The sequence below is a fragment of the Ascidia mentula genome, chromosome 3, assembly GCF_947561715.1.
Source record: "Ascidia mentula chromosome 3, kaAscMent1.1, whole genome shotgun sequence".
Classification (NCBI taxonomy): domain Eukaryota; kingdom Metazoa; phylum Chordata; class Ascidiacea; order Phlebobranchia; family Ascidiidae; genus Ascidia; species Ascidia mentula.
The window spans coordinates 8,465,600-8,487,001 of record NC_138568.1 but is presented as its reverse complement, the minus strand read 5'-3'; the positions used below and the strand labels follow the sequence as shown (position 1 = coordinate 8,487,001).

Below are 21,402 nucleotides of genomic sequence, written 5' to 3'. Positions count from 1 at the left end.
CATAAGAATAGGACTGTTTTTTTTTATTGTTCATTATTTGTCTATGGTCAAATAACATTTAATGGCATTTATTCGGAATATGTTCTTTCTTTTGGAAGAAAGAATACAGCTGCATTGTTTTTCAGATTTCATGTAAAAAGGTTTAGCAGCTGGAACAGGGATATTAGAGTTTTAATCTGTTAGTTGCTAAACATATTATATGTCCAACACGAATAAAGCCAAACAGATTTGACCAGAATGTATGTCATTAGCTGACATTAAATTCATCACAGAATTAACAAACTTTGTAAAGACCGTTCGTTTTCAGACAGGTTTCCAGTTTTCCATTGTAAAGTTTGGGGTAACGATACTTCACCCGGCAACAACTTGTAAAAACTTGAGACCTCTGACTCATGTGTCGTGACGTAATACCGTTCATAACCACATGGGTAGGCGGGCCGATGACAAATTTACTGTATGGATGACCTAAAATTAACGTCAACGCCGTTGCCCGATACAATTAAGGAGAAGGAATCTGCATGTTGTCTCATTCATCAAATATTCCACACGAGTTCGCAAAAACTTCGGAGGTTTTTCAACGTCTCCTCTAGCGTGCTCTTCGATGACGCGGGGGTCTTTGTAACAAGACTACGAGTACCATCACGTAGTGCTACTCTATACCACGAACAAGAACACTTTCACCAATCAACTTTACCACTCGACGATGGGCATTGAAGGTGTTTTGCTCTGCGTCGATTGAAAACGACTGCAGTGGACTTTTTTCCCTATAGTATAGTATGGCAAAATTTAGTTCAGACGTTTAAGATATTGGTTTTCAAAATTGGTGTGCTTGCTATAAGATCGTACGCGCTGTGTGTGTTACACAAGTAAGATGCATGCTTTACATGATCCTTATGAAGATTTGATGTTGGATCAGCATACTAATTGACGTTCTGCCACGGATAAAAAATGTTGGAAAGCAGAGCTGTGTTACATGGTGGTAAAAATACATGTGTTGGCCAAACGTAGAGACAAACTTTACAACAAACTTTCTGAACCAAAGTGCTGGAATGGATGTTCAAGTAGCATGAAAGTGGAGTGGCGGATAGGCCTAATAGCTAACCTGTGTTCGGGCACCACGCCTTTCATGTAACGACAAACCTTGTGCACACACGTTTGCAATTTCGCTAAACAAGAAGCGGCAGTGAAGTTTGTTTACTAACGTTCCAGCTACAAAATAACTCAAGCGTCCCTACCTGGGATAGTCACAAGACGATTAGGGGCTGTGTCTTGTAACACACAGCGGTCGCTTATTTGACAGCAAAGGTTGTCTTGAAATATGAACAGCTCTTCCGAGGCAGACCCGAGAAAAAGTTCTAAAGAGACGTTGCAGCCGATTGGTTGCCAGACGGATACAAAAACTCGCACACCTGGCGAGGGATTGCCACAATCTAGGAAAGAGAATAGCGTCGCCGCGCCGCTTGACAATTGTTTTGATTCCAGCAAGGTAATTATTTGTAGATATAGTCAACCAAATTTTCCGTAAAGTTTCGCCAAACTATTGTAAAGATTATGCATGTGTTTTTCAACTGATATTTAAAAAAATTATTGAAAAATGATTAGTTTTGTTGCTGGAATGTACTGTTGCCAATATACAGTACATGTAAGTCAGCATTCATGCATTGGGCAAACCGACACACGTGTATACTTTGTAAAATCTGCAGTAAGTTTGCTGCTAAAAAAAAAACAATGACAAAGAAATCAACAAAATAAGCAGGTGCGCACTTTTTACTTGGTATAGAATTGCACCAATTGACCTCATAAAATGTGAGAATTACCTATGTGTTGGGATGATTATACATCTGCGGCTATCAGTTACCAGGCCGAGACCCGCGAGAAATATGTTCAACAATCGCTCTCTTGGCTTTGTTTACTACAAACTCTCAGTGAATGGGCATTGTGACTTCAGAGTCAGTAGCGTTGTCGCACGGAGCTACAACAAAAAGTGAAGTTTTATTTGTGAATCAAACAACAGAAGTTTCCACCCGCAAGCAAGGATGTTGTTGTTCAACTGTTAGTCTGGTCAGCTAGAAAGGGTCGCATAACTAACTTATATAGAATATATGCAGTTGCTAATACATTGGGAAAAAAATCGGCAGATAGTTTTGCCTTCCATTCATTTACCAGAACAGCAAATCATCACATTTGTTTTGACGAGCGCCAGAGGCTGTTGGTTGACGAGCATGGCAAAATGCAAAAATCGTTTTGAATTTTTATACCGGTTTAATCACACCAAAGTTGTCTCGATTGTCAATAAAAGCCGCCCTTCCAAGTGATAATACTCGTGCAGAACACGAGGTCTGTCGCGACTTCAATGTATTTTCAATCCAAATATTTTGGATGTTTTCCCGACTTGGTGTCAACATATCTAATCCAGACCACCAGAGTGTCAAAAGCGACCGCGAGTTGACGGACGGTTCCTTTTCGGGGTGATTGATAGCTTTCACGCAAAGTCGACCCAACAGTCAGCAAGTCCTTTGATCGAAAGTATGATGAACGCCTTTAGAATTCGCCCCCTGCCAGCATGTTGGTTTTGCACACACGTTCGTCCTGAGCACCACAGCTTTGTGCGCCCAACTTTGTGCCATTGAGCCCTGTCGTAGGGATTGCCAATAATGACACTTTGGAAAAGTGCCAATTGCGTTTCTCCGTCCCAGCAAGGCCGAGTTTGTGATAAGGCGTGCGGTTTTTCAGCGGTTGAGGGTTAGAGTGGATTTTTTCGAAAAGATTTAAGATGGATTGCATAGCGTTAACAAAGTGGAACAAAATATGATCGTAAATTTTGTGGTAGTGGCAATTTATGAAAATAATTTATCTTGTTGCGGCACTCAATAACGATAAACTTGACTTCAGAAAAAGTATGTTTGAAGACCGTTCGGCTGATGTTGCTGTGTAGCGAAAGAAGTTTATATATATTCTGGTTTATAAGTTATATATAACTTAAAAGTCGAAATAGTTTAAAAGATCAATATTTGCCTAAATCCTTGTCAGCAATTTTTATAGCGCAGCCACTTAGACCGCGCCTCATGCGCCCTTCACAATGACAATAAACTCGAGTGTCGGTTATTGTTGTGTGCATTGGCTGCGATATGGATTTCTCTCCAACAACGGAAGCGAGTCGAGCTTCGCGTTGAGCGATAAAGCACGCCACACCTCCACCCTATGACCCACACTTAGCGACAAAAACCTCTTGTGAAGGCATCAGTGGGTTTTTGACCTTGCCTAACGTGACGTACATCCGTGGTGGATATGTCCGGCTTTGCTACCTCGAAACATTTGTCTAAAATATTTGTGTTTCTCGAAAAACAAATACTGACGATGGCCTTTGGGTGAAGGTATATATATATATATATATATATATATATATATATATATATTCCAGAGAAAGGTGGAGAAGGTTGATTTTTTAACAATTGCTTCCCTAGTTTAAGTTGTTAGGCGAAATAAAACAAAGGAAAGGGTGGCGTTACGGGCACGAAACAGACGAAAACGCCCCATATCGCATTTCATCACGAATGAAAAAAGTCTTTAATGGCTGTTTCATTTGTGGTTTTAAAACTAGCCATGAGTGGAGACTATAGTGTTAAAAAAGTAACAATAGAAAAGCATTTGGTGTCATGAATAATAATGACAAATAGCCAATCGCTCAGATTTTTGTAACAACGTTAAGTGAAGCGATTACTATCTTCAGTGAGTGAAAAAAGATACAGAGACAGAAGACAATATTTACTCACACAAGCCATAAAAGCAAGCCGGGCCTATTCGGATCTATCAGGCAAATATTATGAAAGGGGTTATCGCCAATGAATTGTATCTTCAACATCGATGGCTTTATTTAGACGTAGTATAATTCTGGCACCCAAGAATCCAAAGAGGCGATTGAATATTTGTTTTTACTTGTGTCGCACGAAAGTCATAATTGTTGGTAGATAAAGTTTCACTTTGGGAAATTGTTGTTTAGATGTCAAAGAAAAAATGTGAACGGTGACAAGACAGAATTTTTATAAAGAAATAACACCCAGCTACTTCCTTGTACATAAGCATTCTAAATATGCTAAAAAATCTACATTGTAAATACCTTTCAATTTTCTGCGTGAGTTTATGTACTTTTTTCCATGGAATAGAGAGCGGAAAGGCATATGCTGAGAACACTGCACTTTGGTTTCTGCGTATATCTCCATGGGTTTGCGGTGGACCGACAACAAAACAACTTTCTGGCTATGAAAACTTACAAGTCCCTATAAAGCGGCGGTACACAAGAAATACTGCTGTTGCGTGAATAGCGATTATACGGAGGGAATTGTTGTTCATTTTGGCCACCCATAGAACCTCTCAATGAAATCCCATTGAAATAGTGAGTTGGTGGGCGCGGAGTAAAATCATACACACAGCCTCGTGGGCTTTTGTGTGTTATTTTTTTAACCCTGTCATTAGAACCGAAAAGTCAAAGGCACTATGGTATCAGGTCGTTGTAAAACTTGTGAGGTAATCGGGTCGTTGGCTTGTCGTCTGGTTTGCAGAGAGAGGAAAAACTCAAATGCTTCGAAAATATTGCGGTTTTAATTATAATTATATGGCTTTGTTTTGTATTTTAGACTGAACCACCAGGTTCTACAGTGGTTGATCAACCTTTAACTGTTCATTCGTTTTCCTACCTTCATACTGAAGAAGAGGAAGAAGAAACCAGCAGAAGCATATTTGATATACACAGAAAAAATCTTAACTCTGTGGGAAACCAGAGGTCAGTCATTTATTTTATATAACATGCCATGTGTCAAGCTTCGTCTGATTGGTTTATTAAAGCAAATTTCCTCAGGGCTCATGCATCGAAAATATGTAAATACTGGCATTCGCTGTATGCCTTTATACAGTAACGCGATTTAATTTCGTAAACATATTTTACTTTTTAATAATATTTTCTCTATCGCTCAATGTGTGCTTCTGGTTTCGTTATGCGTTCGTTTTTTTTTCAGGCGATCTGGTGCAGAAGAACCTGTCAAGGAAGAAGCTCTAATCTCGCCTAAACCTCCTACGTCACACAAAAATCGACATTTTTTACCTCATCTTCTTATTAGCGTAAGTGAACGCAGTTGTTACTATTTCATAAATTTTATCAGTTCCAAGCCACAAAGTCCAGAAAAGTTATCTGCGCGCAATATATGACTTTAACAACTCACAAATCTTTAATAGTCCTGCCGTTTGACTACCGATTTGACAAAGTTCTAAAAAACTGTTTTCTTGACCAGCAAACGACGTTTTACCTATATTTAGCACGTAATATCTGACAACTCAACCTCAGAAGAGAGCGATCCAGGATCTGATCCCGGCCGAGTTTCCATCACCAAATCCCCGCCGATTAAAGTTCCGTCCCGAGGCAAGAAGCTCTACGACTACAACGACCCAGCTTACTCAGAAAAAAGTCGAAGAGCGCGTCGTCGTCGTAAGAGAAGTGAAGTCGACATCGAAGTTGGCTTGAGACTTTCTCGCTTTGTAAACCGGCCGTACGAGGGCGCTGTCGACAAATATACAGGCCGGACAGCAAAGCAGCAACTTATCAGGCCGCAGCGGAGACAGAGAGCGTTAAACAAGTCGCCTCTCGCATCTTCGGACGACTCATCGCCAGTGGGGTCAGTCGAGCGTGTCGACAAGTCACGTGCCAGCACAGCAGTGCACATCAACCGCTACAGGACTCACAACCGCGATCAACGCGACGCATTCTACAACAGCCAGCGATTTTCCCGGCGAAGAAGTATCTCCGTCTCACCGCCAAGAACTCAGTCAGCCTCCAGACCCGTTCATAGACTCTTACGTTACACAGGTTCGCAGTCGTACCACCCATCGCCCATTACCTCACCAGGGACTTCCCCGCCTGCGTCATTGGGTTCCGCCTCTCCGGCGTTGCTGCGTTACCGTCGGAGCACATTTAAGACAATTTTATCGCTGCCACACGAAGAAGGTGAAGTAATGCAATAAAGTTGAATCTGGCAGTTTTTTTTCCTTATTGATAACTTAAATAATGTTATGTTATTAGGTTTCGTGTAAAAATGCTGGTTCCTAAAAATGCTGAGAGCTAAAATACTCGATCGTTAGACATAATGAAATTTGGAACCTGCGATACATCGCATTTTTGTCATTTCATGAAGCAAACTTATGGGCTTTAATATAACAGGAGCCGAGATTCTAAATTTGACAAACAGCTTTTCATACGATTCGAGGAAGGACGGTGATCAGAGCATTCTACCTCTCATCCAGTCTTGCAAATTAGCCCACACAAGGGACTCAACATCTAAAAAGCAACAAGCTGCGTCGTTGACAGAGGTCTGCGAACGATTAAACGAGGCTAAAACGAGGCCAAACAGCGCACAAAAGATGACTAAAGGATCAAGCAAGTCAAAGGCCAAGAAATCCGCTGCAAAAGGGTTTTCTCCCCAGGTAGGTTTTTGTTGGCAGTGCGTAACCACAACAATTTGCGGTTCCCCATTTTCCTCAGGTATCGGTGTTTGTCAAACTACACCATGGCGCAGTTTTTTGGAATGACAGCGTGAAATAATATATATAGAACAACATATTTGCTTTGCACTTTTTGGCTCATTTCGGTCTTTTTTAATATACCTACACAACAATATGTGTTTTACAACGAAAAGCAAAGAGAGCAGAGCCAAGCTAATGGTATAGCGCACAGGCACCGCAAGTTTTATCAATTGATAATTGGCCACGTTATCCGTAAACTGTTGAAAAAAACTCCTAACGGTTATAAGTGGCTATGGAGCGAAACTACCCTGAAACAGTACCTAAATGTTATATGGAAAGGAATTGTTACAACTAATTAGCGAAATTGTTTTGAATACAGTTGGCTTACAGTATTGAGCTTCGACTTGTTCAACTTCGTATAACAAACACTTTATTGCATTTTTAGCCACCATCGCCTGCATCGATGCAAAAACGCGTTCTTTTGAACACAAGCCTACCAGCGGGCTCCCCTACTTTCCAAAGGGCCATGAAAGGATTGCGGCCGCCTGAGGAAGCCGAGGAGCCCACTGCTATGAAGGCTAATAACCTGATCCCCCCTGTAGGAAAAAAGCAACGGGTGCGAATCTCATCCGCCAGTGGAGGACGCACCTATGGCAAAAAGTCGCCACTTGCGGCGCAGCCAAAACGGTCACCCAGCGATAGTTACAACAAGTCACCAGACCCGGACTATGATGCCACAATTGCCGAAATACGAGACAAACTTGGCAACTTGGGCACTGGAATGAATGCTGAACCGCCGATGCCCAAGTCTATTCTCAAAAACAGGCGTCGATCGATTGACGATTTGGACGTGGGTACTAAAAAAGGCCTGAACTTGTATTTAAAGACAAAGCATATGGAGAATGGCCTTATATCTGCAGCATATCGATAGTAACAAAACAAACTGATGTTTTGCGACGACAAGAAACCACCGAAAAGGGTTTTACTAACAGTTTGCGGCGATGTTGACATTCACGACAAACTTGGTGTCATTGTTTGCTTTTTATTTGGCAATTGTTGAGCACAGAAACTGGGTTTCAATCATGGTTATACATAAATTATTCGGTTTTCAGGTGTAAAGCCACAAAATATACACCTTATTTTCTTGTGTTTTTTTGTCTGGGGTTTCTCAACGGTGACCATCAGTCGGCCTTTTTTGGAGGGGAAAAGCAGAATTTGCGAAACGATTGCTTTATATGGAACTTCACTATAATGTTTTTGTTTAAGTTTTTTCTTACCATCTTCGTATTTGTGGATAAGCAGGTTGCCTCTCGTGCTCTTGAGCGTATCTTCCGTTGGGCACAAAGCCTAAAAGTGGGAAAACTACTGTTTGTTTACCGTTTTGCGTCGAAAAAATTAATTTGTGAGAGAATCAAGCAAATGGCGTAAGCAAATGAATGCTTTGTTGATCAAAATAATATTAATAAAACAGTACTTTTGGTTGAACTGGTATTGTAAGCTTTGCCAAGAAACTGGGTATAGGCTAATTCAAGGAATCAGACTTGGACGTTATGCTGCTCGTTGCATTTAGTTGATCTCAGTCCAAACATGTCTTCCTCGGTAAATACTTTGTGAAACTCATCAAAGCTTTTTTTTTAAATTTCCATTCCAGCAAAGATGGCCTTTGAGATCAAAAATGGTATGCGTATGTTTCAGGGCAGCAATCAGTCGTTACCGACCAGTCCCCGCCTGGTACATGTTCAACAAATGTATTGATATCTGCCTATAAATGAGGTTGTTAACGATGTTTGCCACCCGTTAATTCAAGGCTGTCACCTAACATCCGTGTAGCACGGGTGTATGCACTGCTATTGTTTATGGTTTGACTTCCACTGACTGACGGGGTAGGTAGTGCTGGGTTACGACCAAGAAAGGCAAACAAGCACCAGAACGCGTAATGAGCATCGTTCCACCCTCCACGCATGCACTGAGTGTGACTGGAATCTTTTATATCAACTGCAATGTTACACCCTTTAAACCTGCCCCTAATTTACAAACCTGGATAAAAAACTGGGAAAACTCTATTTTATTCTTGTTGAAAGCATATATCAACACAAAGCACACTTGAATGAAGATATTACAACATGTTGTTTTTTGCAAACGTTCAGTGACAATGCAGTAAACACCTACATTTAAAGCCAAATGAATTATACAGATAATGTTTAACACTTCATGTACACTTCAAATGCTTGAAATACAATGGATAAAACTTCAGTGTAATAAGGTTTACAGGAACAAAAATGTAACAACCTGAAAGAAAACACACTGAAATGAACAATATTAAAATGCAACTTTCGAATATACATCACACTGTGAATTTACATATTTTTAATCTTGGCAAAACATATTTTCATCTTTGGCAGTTCTTCCAATGCACATAAAGCTTTGCAAAACTCAATTCAACAGCCAGGTGGTCCAAATTATCCTGAACGGGGTTTTCTCTCAATGATGATCGAGGCAACATTGTCCCCAGTCAACTTGTTGTGAGCATTGTGCGACCCATCGCAATATGGCCACTGAAAGTAAATAACAAAAATAAGTAACTAAAGTACACAAGATTACAAACAAGTCCATACACCTACCCTCTTTGATCGCCAGCATCTGCAGAAGTTGGTTTTCTCAGCAAGATCCTCAACATCGATAATATCATACACTTTGTCCTTGGATTTTTCAATGTTAAAATTCATGATCCTTTCTTGCTGGACATTTTGGTACTTGTCATAATATGGCTTTAGGGCAAAATATCCAGCACCACCAACAACAGCAGTGAATGACACCACATGAGCCCAGTCTTTCACTGAAAAAAATAAAGCAGTATATATGAAATTTTCACTGCAAGCAGTGTTTTTAAAAACTTACAACTTGCTTTGTGTATTAACAAACAGCATTTATAAAAAAACAACTACAGTGCAACAATAATGTAAAAAGGTTAATGTTAAACTAATTACAAAACAGCTTTAAAAATCCATCATATTAACAAAACTATGGTCTAATAGTTACTTTATTTCAACATCCAGTTAAAAAGTTGCATGTGAAGCATTGTGTGCAATTGGTAATTTGAGCTTAATTTCTATTGTTGGTCATAGAGTTCAACTTACAAGAAAGGTCAACAAAGCCTTTGAGTGAGCGTGGTATTGGAACATTCTTCAGGTAATTTGGCACCGTATCACGCACCAAGTAAGCCAAAACTTCCATTGCTTGCTATGTAGTGGTGCACAACTAAAGTATACAAATCACCTGCCAAAACATTTAACAACAAGATTGTTTACGTACACCGCTCAACACATATCTGTTTGCTAATATGCGGCTCTTCATCTTTCAAGGGTCGCATGCTTAATTTTACGTTTTTCTGTCACTGCTCACAAACCCCTTTCTTCATAAACCTGTAAATAATTGTTGTTTAATTGAGCTCATTATCAACAAGTAAGATACAGAAGAACATGGCGTTTCCACGCATTCCGTGGCAACGCACTGACAAAATGATGACACACCAGTTCTGTAGCGGAACGCGTCCGCGACACTCTTGCTTCGTCAGCAAACCACTACCGTGCAAAGAAAAAAAACGCCAGAACTCTTTTCAAACCCTACACGTTCTCGCTGATTTGTATTACATTTTTGTGGTACTGGTTTGTGCTTTTACACACGCGCGTTGGTCCAAACTAGCCACAGTGTTGTGGTTACGAACAAAAGTTTTAAGCATTTGGGCCTTCTTGCACATATACTACAAAAATACCTTCGTCTCATAAAACATGCCTGATTTCCTTTCGAATCAATGCCATAGACGTGTAATGTCTCGTATGTTACCTCAGTGGTGTAATTTAAAACACTTTGCTAATTTGACAACAAAAAAGCGGGCAAAACCTGTGTGCATAATTTAGTGCTACTTGTATTTGGGCAAAGTTTCGTAATTTAACCCACAGCTAAAAAGGTACTGGTAGTCGCTTTCAAGAAACACAAATTTCATGCAACGATAGTTACCATGCGAACGAAGAATGTGAAACACCGCGGTTCGTGTGCAAGGAGAAAATGTCAATGCTCAAAACATATAAGAAGGTTTTGGAAATCTTGATACAAATAAAATAGCCAATGCAGTAGTCGAGACAATGCTTTTTTCTTACAAAATGTTACAAATTCATAACGTTTTAGAATATAAAAAATGCCATAAACTGCTTTGTAAGATTTAGAATGGTCGGCTTGCCGGCCAATTTAGAATTACGGACATAGGCTGTCGAGTTCAATTTATACAACAAAGGAAATGACTTTTATTGGAATTGTAACGATCTATACGTCAAGATTAACACGGTTTTTTTACGAAAAATGCGGCTGCGTTGAAAAAAACTGGTTCCAACGAAAAATGCTTTGGATCAAGTAGCATAGAGTCAGAATTTTTCTCCCAAATTAGATCGTTAAGTACCGGCCTTTCTCACTAATTCACTGAACTAAATGTCCAGAATCATGCATCTGTTTAATTGTTAATATTCCTAAATCGGTGTCCATTCTTCGACAAACACATCTCTTATTAGGAATTACCAACCTAATAATCCGGTGCATGTTAAACGCGCCTGCGGAAAATCATCGCAAATGATTCTCATGTCTAACTACAAGGTACGATAAATTGCTGAATACTGTCGTAGAATTGTATTGAGACACAACATTTAACTATGGTCGGTTTCGTGCACATATAAGCATATCGTATTAATATATAATATACGACACAGTTAATCTGTACTTTGCGTCGGAAAGAGAGCATACAATTGGAAGAATCCACCATTCGCTATAAGTACAATTTGTTGCTATTTTCATTAGACCAAGTACAATTTATTTATCACTTTTGCATTGACTGCAGCAAGCAAGTTTTTCACTATTTGCAAGGGGCCAAACCTACAGGCGGCGTTAAAGAATGTACAAAACAATTCGTTTTTTGTTACCCCTGATAAACGTCGTTACCGCTAATGGTAGCAACAATTAGAAGAGAAAAGTTTACCAACAAGAGAAAAGAATTGGAACTTGGGAAAAGCTACGGAATATGAAAGTGAGACGGAGAATGCGAGGAGTTGCTGAAGCAAAGCCAGTTAAGACCTATTTTTTGCATATTTTAGCGTCCACTCGCGGGCCGTCTTGTTGTACTTTTCCCTGTTTGTTTTAAAAAGTCGAGCGATTTCAGGCACTAGTGGGTCTTCTGGGTTGGGGTCTGTTAAAAGTGAACAAATGGACAGCAGCACTGTAACAAAAAAAGACACTTCACATAAGTCATGTGAAGTAGTGGAGACTTGCAAGCAAGCTTCTTTATATTGTGCTTTTTTTTCCAATGAAAACATTCAAAAAATTTAAGTTCTGTTCTAATACAGTCACACAACATAGTACTTGCCTTTTGAAACTGTTAATGCTGGTGACCATTGGGATCGCAAAATGTCAAGACAAATACTACCGTTACTATTAATATTCGGGTGGTAAATACGAGTGGTGAAACTAATCTGAAAAACAAATACAGAATTTACAGGTTTATTAATCCAGAACCATCCAAACAGTTGTCAAAACACCTGTACCTTTGGTGGTTTAAAAGGATAATCTGTAGGAAATTGTATGTTTAGAAAAAATGTTCCGCCTTGGTAGGGACTGCTATCCTAAAAAAGAAATGGTCTTTATATGTTTGTCCTTTATGAAAAACTATGTTTTGAAAAATCATTAACATAAAAAGCAGTATTGCAACTGTAAAATAGTGTAGTTCGGCAATTAATTGTAGTAGCTTACTGGCTGAACTAATTACTGTAGGCCTAAAAGATTAATTAGTAGCCAAGTTAAACATTACCCTGAAGTCTCCAGTACTTAACAACATTGTAAGTTTTTAAGGAAAATACATCACATTGTTACATGCTAATAAATATATTCTGTGGTTTAGTATAGTGACTTTCACAAACCACTGCTTCATGATACAACATATTAAATAACATTGTGTCATCATATTGATGTGTACTTACAGGTCCTTTGATGCTTGCTTGCCAATGAAACACTGAAAAATAGTTTTTACAATAAATTATAAGCAATCAAATTAATTTGGTATTGAATAAGGTATAGTGATTTCTAAAATCAGTTGCAAAAATCTAATAATAATCAATTCTGTACATAGAACATTTAAGGAAAGTTTACAGAAATCACAGCACTTACTATCATCACCCACTGGACCTGCTGTACAAAGCTGTGTAGGATCATCACCTATGTCTTTTTTTTCCTGCAGAAAAGAGTGAATGGATGTATAAATTGTAAAATATTTAGTAACTACTTAGAATGTTTTTTGATACATAACATAGTTAATTCTCCCGCCAAAGGCAATCGAAAATAGCGAAAGAAAGCAGATCGAACATTATATTAATAGGATGGTCCAGCTTAGAACCAACAGTGATTGTCAAGAAGTTAAACCTTGAAATACTAATACGCACAAACAGGAATAGAGTCACTATTCATAATCATTGCATAGGGCACAAATTTTAAACACTAACCACACACATTTTCATATTTTAGACAAACCTTAAATATTCTTTTTAAAGCCATTTTGAAAATATCATATGTTACTATTGCTTAACCAGCAGCAAAGCTAGAAAAAGAAGGTAGCTTTTAAAAGGGGAAAATCCGCATTACGACGTAACAGCATAATTTTATCAAACAATATGTCAATATGCAACGCATCATTAAATTTAAAAAAAAGCGCAATATTTATTCTCTCTGCGTTACGATGCTATAACGTTCTGAATAAACTACCTATACGAAAATGTAAACTTTCATTTACTGCGAAAGTAATCGACCCTTGCCACAAACACAAAAGAATAACCGGAACAGAAAGAAAATGAACCACAAACAAGTTTACCACTTTGAAAGAACCCAGAGAGGGCAACCAAACGGGCGGAAAATGTCCAACCCATTCACTACTACTCTTTACTATCATCATGTTATCATGAAAATTGAAACTTTATTGAGAAGGAACAGAATAATGAAAGGCATTTTTCCAAACTGTCAACAAAACAATTTACCAAAAAAAATAAAGCAAAATAGTCAAAGTTAAAAAAGTTGGTACCTTTAGAGCTCTTTTGAAGGCAGTACTTCTACCATACATCTTCACAAGTTCTGTTATAACAATTGATTCCAAAGCACTTCTACGACACTTCATGATAACACGTGCATTTAACAACCTTTATATACATGTTGTAATAGTTTCCCTAGGGGGATTTCCCTTTCGGGACCATTATTTTGCTTGTTTGGCCACCATGGCTACAGTGGCGAAATGATGTTGCGCCATGTTTCGTAGAGGAACGAAGATGACGTTAACTTGATAACATATTGATGGATTGCCCAGGGTGAATTTTTAGTAGCAATCAGTTGCGCAACATTCAACTGGTGTTTTACCATAGAAGTGAAACCGATTTAACATCACTGATACTATATTTTACAGTTATTTTAGCATTATGACCTTATTTTGGTCAGAATGGTAGGGAAATGATATTGACTGAAAATGGAAAAGGTCACCACTTCGTTGAGCCAATATAAAATGTTGAACATAAGAGAATGAAATACCTAAGAAGGATGCCGAACCAAAATTAAGGACAAATCCTTCGAATTAAGGACACCCGTTCTTTCTAAGACGCAAACCTTCATAAAAATGTCAACTGCAAGCCTACTTTTAAACAATACGTAAAAACTTTTTACCAAGAACTCGATTTCTTTCCCTTGCCCGTGTTTGTACAGAATTAAACGCGCATATAACCATTTTTTAATAGAGTGTATGGGGGCAGAACATCCTATCAAAGCTCCAACCATGACCCAGGACGAAGCGAATAACACATGTGTTTCTATCACAGAAAAACAACACCGTCTAGGACTATTTTCACAGTAAGGACAACCCGGAAAATCCAACACATAGTTAGGTTGAAAACGATACGGTTTGAGGAAAAAAGGGGTCGACAGATAACACTGGGGACAATGGAGGTAATAACGATAAACAGGAGGTAAAACAAGTACATTTTGTTCGGTTTAATCAGTCGCTCGATTGAGATGAGTATAAGTCACAAACACAAGCATTCACTGCAACAGGATCTAGAAGTTTCATTGAACAAATACTGCTATACAAAGGGTTATCACGTCAACCATCAAACACATATTTACTTGGCTTACATATTCATCTTATGGCCTTAACTTTATAATATGTGACAGTAAATAAAGGCGGGTAAGACGCCCAAAGCATTATTTGGACGGCTGATCAATAAAATACGGTTGAATTGAAATTTCATGGGGATACAGACCGATTATCATGTTTGAGAGGCAGTCCATCGACACAAAGCAAATAACAAGAAATAAAACACTAGTCACTTTCCATGGAGTATGTGCAACATTGTGGCAAGCGTTGTCCTGTCTATGACGTCAACACGGAAAGACACATGGTCACGTGATCATCAGTTTCTTTTCACGATTTTTACCCGGTATCTTCATGCGAAAAAACAAGAAAGATTATTAGGTACCATAAAACGGAAAAGTCTTCGCACTGGTGGGATCTGTTGGAGCGGAACAGTGTGCAACTGTCTGCATCTCACTAAGTACAACGCGGTTTAACGAGATCTGAAATGAATGCACTTTGCAAGAGTGCCAAGTTTGTGAAGATAATTTGTTGAATTGCATACCACCGGTTTCAATCATATAGGATTAAGTTGTACGGGATTTGGGCATAGTCGAAAGGCAACTAAAATAATTGATTTTCAACAGTGAAATCTTTTTTTTTACAATATCTGTTAATATTGAAAGCACGAAACACACTAAGCTTTACTCTGAAAAATTATACAAAAAAAACAATTTCAGTGAAAAACGGGGATAACTGGAAAAATGGGCCGCGGATTTTATGACCAGTAAAAAAAAACAGAGGTATTGCGTTTAAATTCAGTCGTCATGGCGCCAATCGGCAAATTCATTGCGAAGTGAAGCGTGGAGAGGAGTCAGAAAGAAAATTAACTGCCGGGATATTCGCAACCAGCACCGGGGAAATGTCAAATGATTCACGGAATCTACGATATACGAGGACTCGGGTGATGACGTATCATAGAACAGAACATTGCGAGTTCGGAGAACGCATGCATAATTTACGGGTTATCTTCCGTTGCGTGGTAAGGTTTAATGACAAATCTATATCTCCCCTGTGGGATGGGAACAGTAAAAACCACAGTTGACAGTATATCCGTAGGCAAAAAGTTCGGCCGTAAGGATCCGGGAAAAGACTTGAATTCATTTTTGTCGGCGCCCCTGCCAAATTATTCTACGATTGGAGCAAAGAAAATAATACGCTTTTGCATGTTTAGACAAATATACATATATTTGTGTATAAGCTGCAGACAGATGGCCACTGTTTCGACCTAAAAGGTCTCATCAGTGCAGCTGGTGTGACTATAAGACGACTTTGCTGACCAAACGGCCAAGCAAAGACTTCCACTTTGTGGTGACTATACAATCACCGTCATCCGTTGGGCACCAAACTAGGTGCAACCTTACGAAGAAAACAAGGTGGAAACACTACGGCCAAGCAAGTTCACCCAATAGTGCCGTCAGGCCCCGTGTCACAATAATATATATTTGTTTCTTCTTTAACTCTCCCGATTTCTGATCCTTTCAAAATTTATCATTTTAAACAACAACAACAAATCAACTAACCTCCACAATAGCGGTGACTTCAGGAACGTGATAATGTAGAAGACAATAGATGGCATTCTTAATAGATTTTGTTGCTTGGGGATTGGAGAGACAGGTTCCCATCAAGTAAACGTACACCACTCCCGTGTTCTGTATAAACTCCTGCAAAGTGTAAAGAAAGTGTACAGTTACGCCCCCAATTGAACAGCCAGCTGAAGAATTATCTATCGCTAATCCCGGGAAGCGAAATGCTTACAATTCATACACAACTTGGCAGAATTCAATATTTTACTTTCTGTATGTGCTTGCATTGCATTAAACATGATCTAAAATAAACGGTCTAGGTTTCTGCTACCAAGGGGCACAGATCGTTGTGTTGTGGTTTGCAAAGATAGCTTTGTGTGGTTTTATATCAATTCATCTGTAATGGTAAAGCGGTTTGCCTTTTCGGATCGGGTTTGTGCCAAAAAACTTAGTTGTTCAAAATTTCTAAAAGACGTCCTGTAAGTAATCCAAAGTCGTTGTTTGGAGTTGTTCATATGATATCTATATTTCGCCTGTATATACAGGCATCATTCACAGGCACAAAGACAACAACAGGGGATTCAAAGTATACAAATTTTCATTTCTAAAAGAATTCGTTTAATAAGTAAATAAGGCCAGGGGAAAATCAGGTCTACCTTGAATACCACATCACCGCCCTCTTCTTGTACAGCAGGCCGCAGTCTCGAATTAATTAAATCATCGAGGACAGCTTCAGTTTCGTCCCTTGGCGGTTCACAAACGCATTCGCCTGAAAACAAACGTATTTTTGACCAACTAAAATTTTGTTCTGTGAGCTGCATACATAATTCATATTATTGACTCCTCGCTTACTTGTATTTTGTTGTTTAGAAAGATATGCACATGACTACTATACTATTATATTGTATATAAACCACCATGGCACAGGGAACTTTTTCATCGGTTGCACTGAGTTTCAATTAGAAGAAAATTTTGCAACACAAATGGGACATCTTAGATTTAGGGAAAATTTCCGGTATTTACAGGGTCACTGCTGCAAATGCAATTCTTGCCTATCTAATGCAGTATTAATCATCGCAGCCAAAGCCGATTAAAGCAAGCGCCATTTTATCTTGTAAATCGGAACGGGTTGCGGAATGGGATTAGATCTTAAGACCTTCGGTATTTAAGCTGTACGAGCTCACCAAAAAAAATGTGCAACAATTTAAAATTTGCGTGAGGCAACGGCTTATCTTTGAGCTGGACTGTTGGGTTATCAGTTGACACAACCTTATAAGATTAATTGTTTATAAATTGTCTTCAAAAAAAAACACGAAACGCACTGTTATTTGTCGAAGTGTGTTGGAGGCTTTTCTTAATAAATCATGCTCTATACAATATGCCACCATACACAAGGACATTTTCCTTGTGTTATTTACGTTGGCGTTTGAAAAGCGAACGACGACTTTTTTATGCAAACTTTTTCAAAGGTCGTTCAAACGTCCACAAATTTGAGTGCCCGGATCGAGAATACAGACATGCAATCACTTTAAGAGCTCAAAAAATCGATTTATGTGGCGGCAGAAGGACGCCTGGCTCATTGATTGGTTGCTCGTTGCACGTGGTCTTCAGAATCAGAAGGCAAATGAACAAAGCAGTTTAATTACATACACTGGAGAAAGACGGCTGGGTAGGCTGGACGTGGAATTAACGCCGGAAAGTATTGATTGTTTTTTACATAGCGTTGACTTGACAATAAAAGCGATGTTTGGATGGAAACAAACAACCACAAATTCGTTTCAATATTACAAAACCCAATCACACACTTTATTATATTTCCGTTTTCTTTAAAAATCTACATAGTACTTAAATACATAATTTTCATTAAGTGTGGCCACAGAGTTTTGCAAATACACTTTTGATAACAAGGTAGTTTTTACATCGCTGCCTTATGTTGGAATATGGTATTACACCCCAATCCACCCTTAACTGTGCAGCACAAGGCAGTGTCATGTAATTTTCAGTATCAATTATTCATCAGGAGTTTGTCATTGTATTCAATAGTGCAAGGACTTATTTATTTTGGAAGATAGAAAATGGATACTATGGGTAAAGAGGTAATAGATTTGAAAATCAACAACAACTAAAAAAATTGTTTTTTTTGTATATTTTGTTATTGTATAATTATACCATATTACATTTTCACCAGCAATTTACCTTGTAAAGTGTGAAAGTGTAATCGTTTTGTTCCGTGGTCGTTTACTGCTTGCAATTCGGAAGAGAAAAATTCAATTAATGTTGCCAGAACTAAGGGTTTCAAATTTTCCCAGGTCACAGAGGAGTCATTTAAATGTTTCTGCGTCACAAAATATATATTAGTCTTTCATTACAGTGTGCCTTATCACATTTACAAACATACAGCATAGACAAAGAGCAAAATTTGCAGAGTGCATTATGATACTTGTTTACCTGCAATGGTGCTTAAAAACCTGTGACACCTTGTGTGGTCTAACAGTATTTAATAATTCATGCCACACAATGAGTAAAGCAATGCAGGGGAATTCAGACAGCTCCAAATGTCACAGTGAAAAATAAACAAACCGTAGTAGCCGATACATGTTTTAAAAATATTAGGTATATACCGTATCACATTAACAATATCTTTACAACTAGAATACATGTTGAAAAGTACACAAATATAAAATTATACTTCACAAGTTTTGGTTTTGTTGGTTTACCTTGACTTTAATGCAGTCCGTATAAAATGTTAATTTTGAAACTCCTCTCAGTTTCATCAATTGCCTGAATTCAAAATAAAATTCCATCATTACAAAACTTAATATGAACCAACATGAAGCACAAACACCTTGCTAATGGCGAATGAAGACAGAGATACGTGGAGGAAAACTTCATTTTCTGCTGATTGTTTTGCAGTATTGTTGCATTGGGGTAAAAAAGCATGATGTCCGCTTTGTAACCATTTACAGCCTCAACATGAATTCCTAAAGCTGAAGAATAGTAATTTACGCTTACTTTAAAACTTCAAACAAAAACATCAAACCTTTCTTACCATTTCGTATTACAACTTGGCCTGGTCGAGCTGTGACAATTCTGTTACCAATGTGAAATGATGGAGATACCTGTGGCTTAACAGGGGTTGCCATGTCATGAAATGAAAACTGCTGAAGACTTGTACACTGGAAGAACATGGAGAGCATGTTCATCTTTGGAAGAGTGGCATCATTGTCTTCAGTTAGGAGGTTTAAGCTAAAATAAAACAAAAATAACCAAAAATCTCTTTACAATTTTCATTATTTTCAAGATATGTTACAAAGAAAAAACAAGAAACACAGCAATTGTGATACATATCAAAGAATTACTGACCATCGAGAAGTTTAAAAACACCAAAGTAATATATAACATTGGGAATAAATGGAGTTTGTTTTAATTAGTTAAGAATGGCATACATCACCAAAACACATTTAATTTTATATTTTCAAACAAGTGTGGTTTTGGCCCTCATTTAAACAAATATCAAATTACATGTATGTTTGTTAAAAATTCTTTGTTACTTTATATCAAAACACTTTCTTTAAAACAAAATCATGTGGGATCTGGGATGTAAAACAAAACTGAAAATACCACTTTACACTTAGGCCTACTTCTCCTCTCTATTCGTTTGATAGAACAATGGTGAACAGAACAACGATTTCATCATTATAGCTTTTCCACGATCATGCCTAACGCTGCTTCCATCGGATATCACAAGAAGGTAACGTCTTTTAAGTGAGTGATGATGACACCTTACGTCTAATTGGTGTTGTGGCGCAAGCACAACAAATATATTCTCGGTGGATTCCCCTGCGAAAGAATCGAACTGGTAGCACTAAGTACACACACAAATATAGGTTTTGGACAAGTGCCACCTAAAATATTCACCTCATTAAAGGTCACCTTTTATGTTCCAAAATCCTGACGCTACGCAACAAATAACTTGCAACTATTCCTGAAACCTAATCTCCCGCTAAATCGAGCCGTGCTGGTGTGCTTGACCGTAGCTACTACACGTTATAGTGCGAACCTTCTTTGCATTCATTTTCAAAGAAATTGCACACAAAGCACTGATCTCTATTGTTTTTAATTAAGAGCAGTGGGACAGACTTTACAGTAGATAGGGTTGTCTTGTCGTGCGTATTTGTGCAATACGTGATTTTTTGTTTTGCTTGTTGTTTACAGATCCTAAACGGGAATTAATACCAACATATTAAAACTGTAAGTGTAAATAAGTTTCCTACACCTGCACAAATGGCTATTTGTTCTGCCTGTCAAAGTCTTTCTGGCGACCGCTTTAAAAAGATTGCCCCTACAACCATGTACTGCTAGTCCCCGGCACTATTGACCGACTTCACCGAATTCATGCTGACAAACTCCACGATTCGCATTTGGCTTTTACACTAAAATGATTTTGCTTTGTCTGATTATGTGATGGAAATCCCCGGCGTGTATGTGATGGTCGCACTGATGAAACTTTCGCGTTCGTTTCATGACACATCAAAACCCTTATGATATCATATAATACACAGCTTGTAAACACAGCCTATTCATTGCTTTGGCGTCGTGTGTTTGTAAACATACCGTGCAGTTACTTGAAAGTGCAACCTTTTAGAAACCAGACAAAATGCAAGGTTCAGGATGGCAAGAGGGTTAGAAAGCCCAAAATGATCTTCCAAAATCATGGAACCCAACTTTTTCTCATGAAAAAGTCCCAAGGCAAGTAGTTTTTGAGGTGACTCGTGCAAGTCTGCTAGTCTGTAGGTCTACAGGTTATTATCAGCTGTCGCTTGGTTATAAAGAACGTCAACAACACATGGATATCCACCAAATTTTGATTGCCACCACATTTTGTGCAAGGAAGAACCGACTTTGAACCAAAGTGCATTGGTGTGTCGACGAGGCATTTCGTCGTAACATCCGCGATGAACCATATATATGCATACAATGGACGGATGAACTCTGCAGAGTTTCAGTTTTTTGTTTCACAAAAAAGACCCCCTGCAAATAGCAAAAACACTACAATTTAATTTATATTAGGCAGTTGAGTAATACAGTTATGCGAAAGTGCATCTATGCCGTTTGGACTGATATTTGTAGTCAGCAAACGTTATAGTATGCTGTGAGGCTTTATTG

The 21,402-nt window shown here is 38.4% G+C and overlaps 4 protein-coding genes across 6 annotated transcripts; 1 reads left to right on the top strand and 3 right to left on the bottom strand.

The window, feature by feature from the left end:
* The first annotated feature begins 1,318 nt into the window (after nt 1–1,318).
* Nucleotides 1,319–7,978, top strand: LOC145895506 (uncharacterized). The gene is made up of 6 exons (XM_082984312.1): nt 1,319–1,486; nt 4,635–4,780; nt 5,013–5,115; nt 5,311–5,995; nt 6,209–6,471; nt 6,956–7,978. Exons 1-6 carry the CDS (start codon nt 1,319–1,321, stop codon nt 7,439–7,441), a joined length of 1,851 nt encoding a protein of 616 aa, XP_082840438.1. The 3' UTR covers nt 7,442–7,978.
* A 582-nt stretch (nt 7,979–8,560) lies between these two features.
* Nucleotides 8,561–9,833, bottom strand: LOC145894838 (CDGSH iron-sulfur domain-containing protein 2 homolog A-like). The gene is made up of 3 exons (XM_082983498.1): nt 9,648–9,833; nt 9,132–9,346; nt 8,561–9,065 (listed from the first exon to the last, which is right to left on the bottom strand). The coding sequence occupies exons 1-3, from the start codon at nt 9,742–9,744 to the stop codon at nt 8,970–8,972; spliced, it is 408 nt and encodes a 135-aa protein (XP_082839624.1). The 5' UTR covers nt 9,745–9,833; the 3' UTR covers nt 8,561–8,969.
* A 698-nt stretch (nt 9,834–10,531) lies between these two features.
* On the bottom strand, nt 10,532–13,710 carry LOC145895298 (ubiquitin-conjugating enzyme E2 D2-like). 2 transcript variants are annotated; one of them, XM_082984086.1, is made up of 6 exons: nt 13,619–13,710; nt 12,715–12,778; nt 12,528–12,559; nt 12,096–12,173; nt 11,918–12,023; nt 10,532–11,770 (listed from the first exon to the last, which is right to left on the bottom strand). In XM_082984086.1, exons 1-6 carry the CDS (start codon nt 13,655–13,657, stop codon nt 11,622–11,624), a joined length of 468 nt encoding a protein of 155 aa, XP_082840212.1. In that variant the 5' UTR covers nt 13,658–13,710; the 3' UTR covers nt 10,532–11,621. The 2 variants fall into 2 exon arrangements, with proteins under 2 accessions (XP_082840212.1, XP_082840213.1); XM_082984087.1 differs by lacking the exon at nt 13,619–13,710 and adding an exon at nt 13,075–13,344 and having other exon boundaries at nt 10,533–11,770.
* A 568-nt stretch (nt 13,711–14,278) lies between these two features.
* On the bottom strand, nt 14,279–20,017 carry LOC145894850 (NFU1 iron-sulfur cluster scaffold homolog, mitochondrial-like). 2 transcript variants are annotated; one of them, XM_082983512.1, is made up of 8 exons: nt 19,878–20,017; nt 19,286–19,482; nt 19,082–19,223; nt 18,954–19,017; nt 18,433–18,571; nt 16,893–17,005; nt 16,234–16,374; nt 14,279–15,021 (listed from the first exon to the last, which is right to left on the bottom strand). In XM_082983512.1, exons 1-8 carry the CDS (start codon nt 19,931–19,933, stop codon nt 14,980–14,982), a joined length of 894 nt encoding a protein of 297 aa, XP_082839638.1. In that variant the 5' UTR covers nt 19,934–20,017; the 3' UTR covers nt 14,279–14,979. The 2 variants fall into 2 exon arrangements, with proteins under 2 accessions (XP_082839638.1, XP_082839639.1); XM_082983513.1 differs by having other exon boundaries at nt 19,858–20,007.
* Nucleotides 20,018–21,402: the final 1,385 nt, after the last annotated feature.

What these genes read in the sequence shown, in the direction of transcription:
- LOC145895506 (XM_082984312.1), top strand. Translation starts at nt 1,319, where the DNA reads ATGAACAGCTCTTCCGAGGCAGACCCGAGAAAAAGTTCTAAAGAGACG. An exon ending in ATCGCTGCCACACGAAGAAG is followed by an intron (nt 5,996 to 6,208) that starts GTGAAGTAATGC and finishes TTAATATAACAG; the next exon opens with GAGCCGAGATTCTAAATTTG. An exon ending in CAAAAGGGTTTTCTCCCCAG is followed by an intron (nt 6,472 to 6,955) that starts GTAGGTTTTTGT and finishes TTGCATTTTTAG; the next exon opens with CCACCATCGCCTGCATCGAT.
- LOC145894838 (XM_082983498.1), bottom strand. Translation starts at nt 9,744, where the DNA reads ATGGAAGTTTTGGCTTACTTGGTGCGTGATACGGTGCCAAATTACCTG. An exon ending in AGGCTTTGTTGACCTTTCTT is followed by an intron (nt 9,347 to 9,647) that starts GTAAGTTGAACT and finishes TATTTTTTTCAG; the next exon opens with TGAAAGACTGGGCTCATGTG. An exon ending in GATGCTGGCGATCAAAGAGG is followed by an intron (nt 9,066 to 9,131) that starts GTAGGTGTATGG and finishes ATTTACTTTCAG; the next exon opens with TGGCCATATTGCGATGGGTC.
- LOC145895298 (XM_082984086.1), bottom strand. Translation starts at nt 13,657, where the DNA reads ATGTATGGTAGAAGTACTGCCTTCAAAAGAGCTCTAAAG. An exon ending in CCTTCAAAAGAGCTCTAAAG is followed by an intron (nt 12,779 to 13,618) that starts GTACCAACTTTT and finishes TCTTTTCTGCAG; the next exon opens with GAAAAAAAAGACATAGGTGA. An exon ending in AGCATTAACAGTTTCAAAAG is followed by an intron (nt 11,771 to 11,917) that starts GCAAGTACTATG and finishes TTTTTGTTACAG; the next exon opens with TGCTGCTGTCCATTTGTTCA.
- LOC145894850 (XM_082983512.1), bottom strand. Translation starts at nt 19,933, where the DNA reads ATGATGAAATCGTTGTTCTGTTCACCATTGTTCTATCAAACGAATAGA. An exon ending in CCAAGTTGTAATACGAAATG is followed by an intron (nt 19,224 to 19,285) that starts GTAAGAAAGGTT and finishes ACTATTCTTCAG; the next exon opens with CTTTAGGAATTCATGTTGAG. An exon ending in CTTCATTCGCCATTAGCAAG is followed by an intron (nt 19,018 to 19,081) that starts GTGTTTGTGCTT and finishes TTTTGAATTCAG; the next exon opens with GCAATTGATGAAACTGAGAG.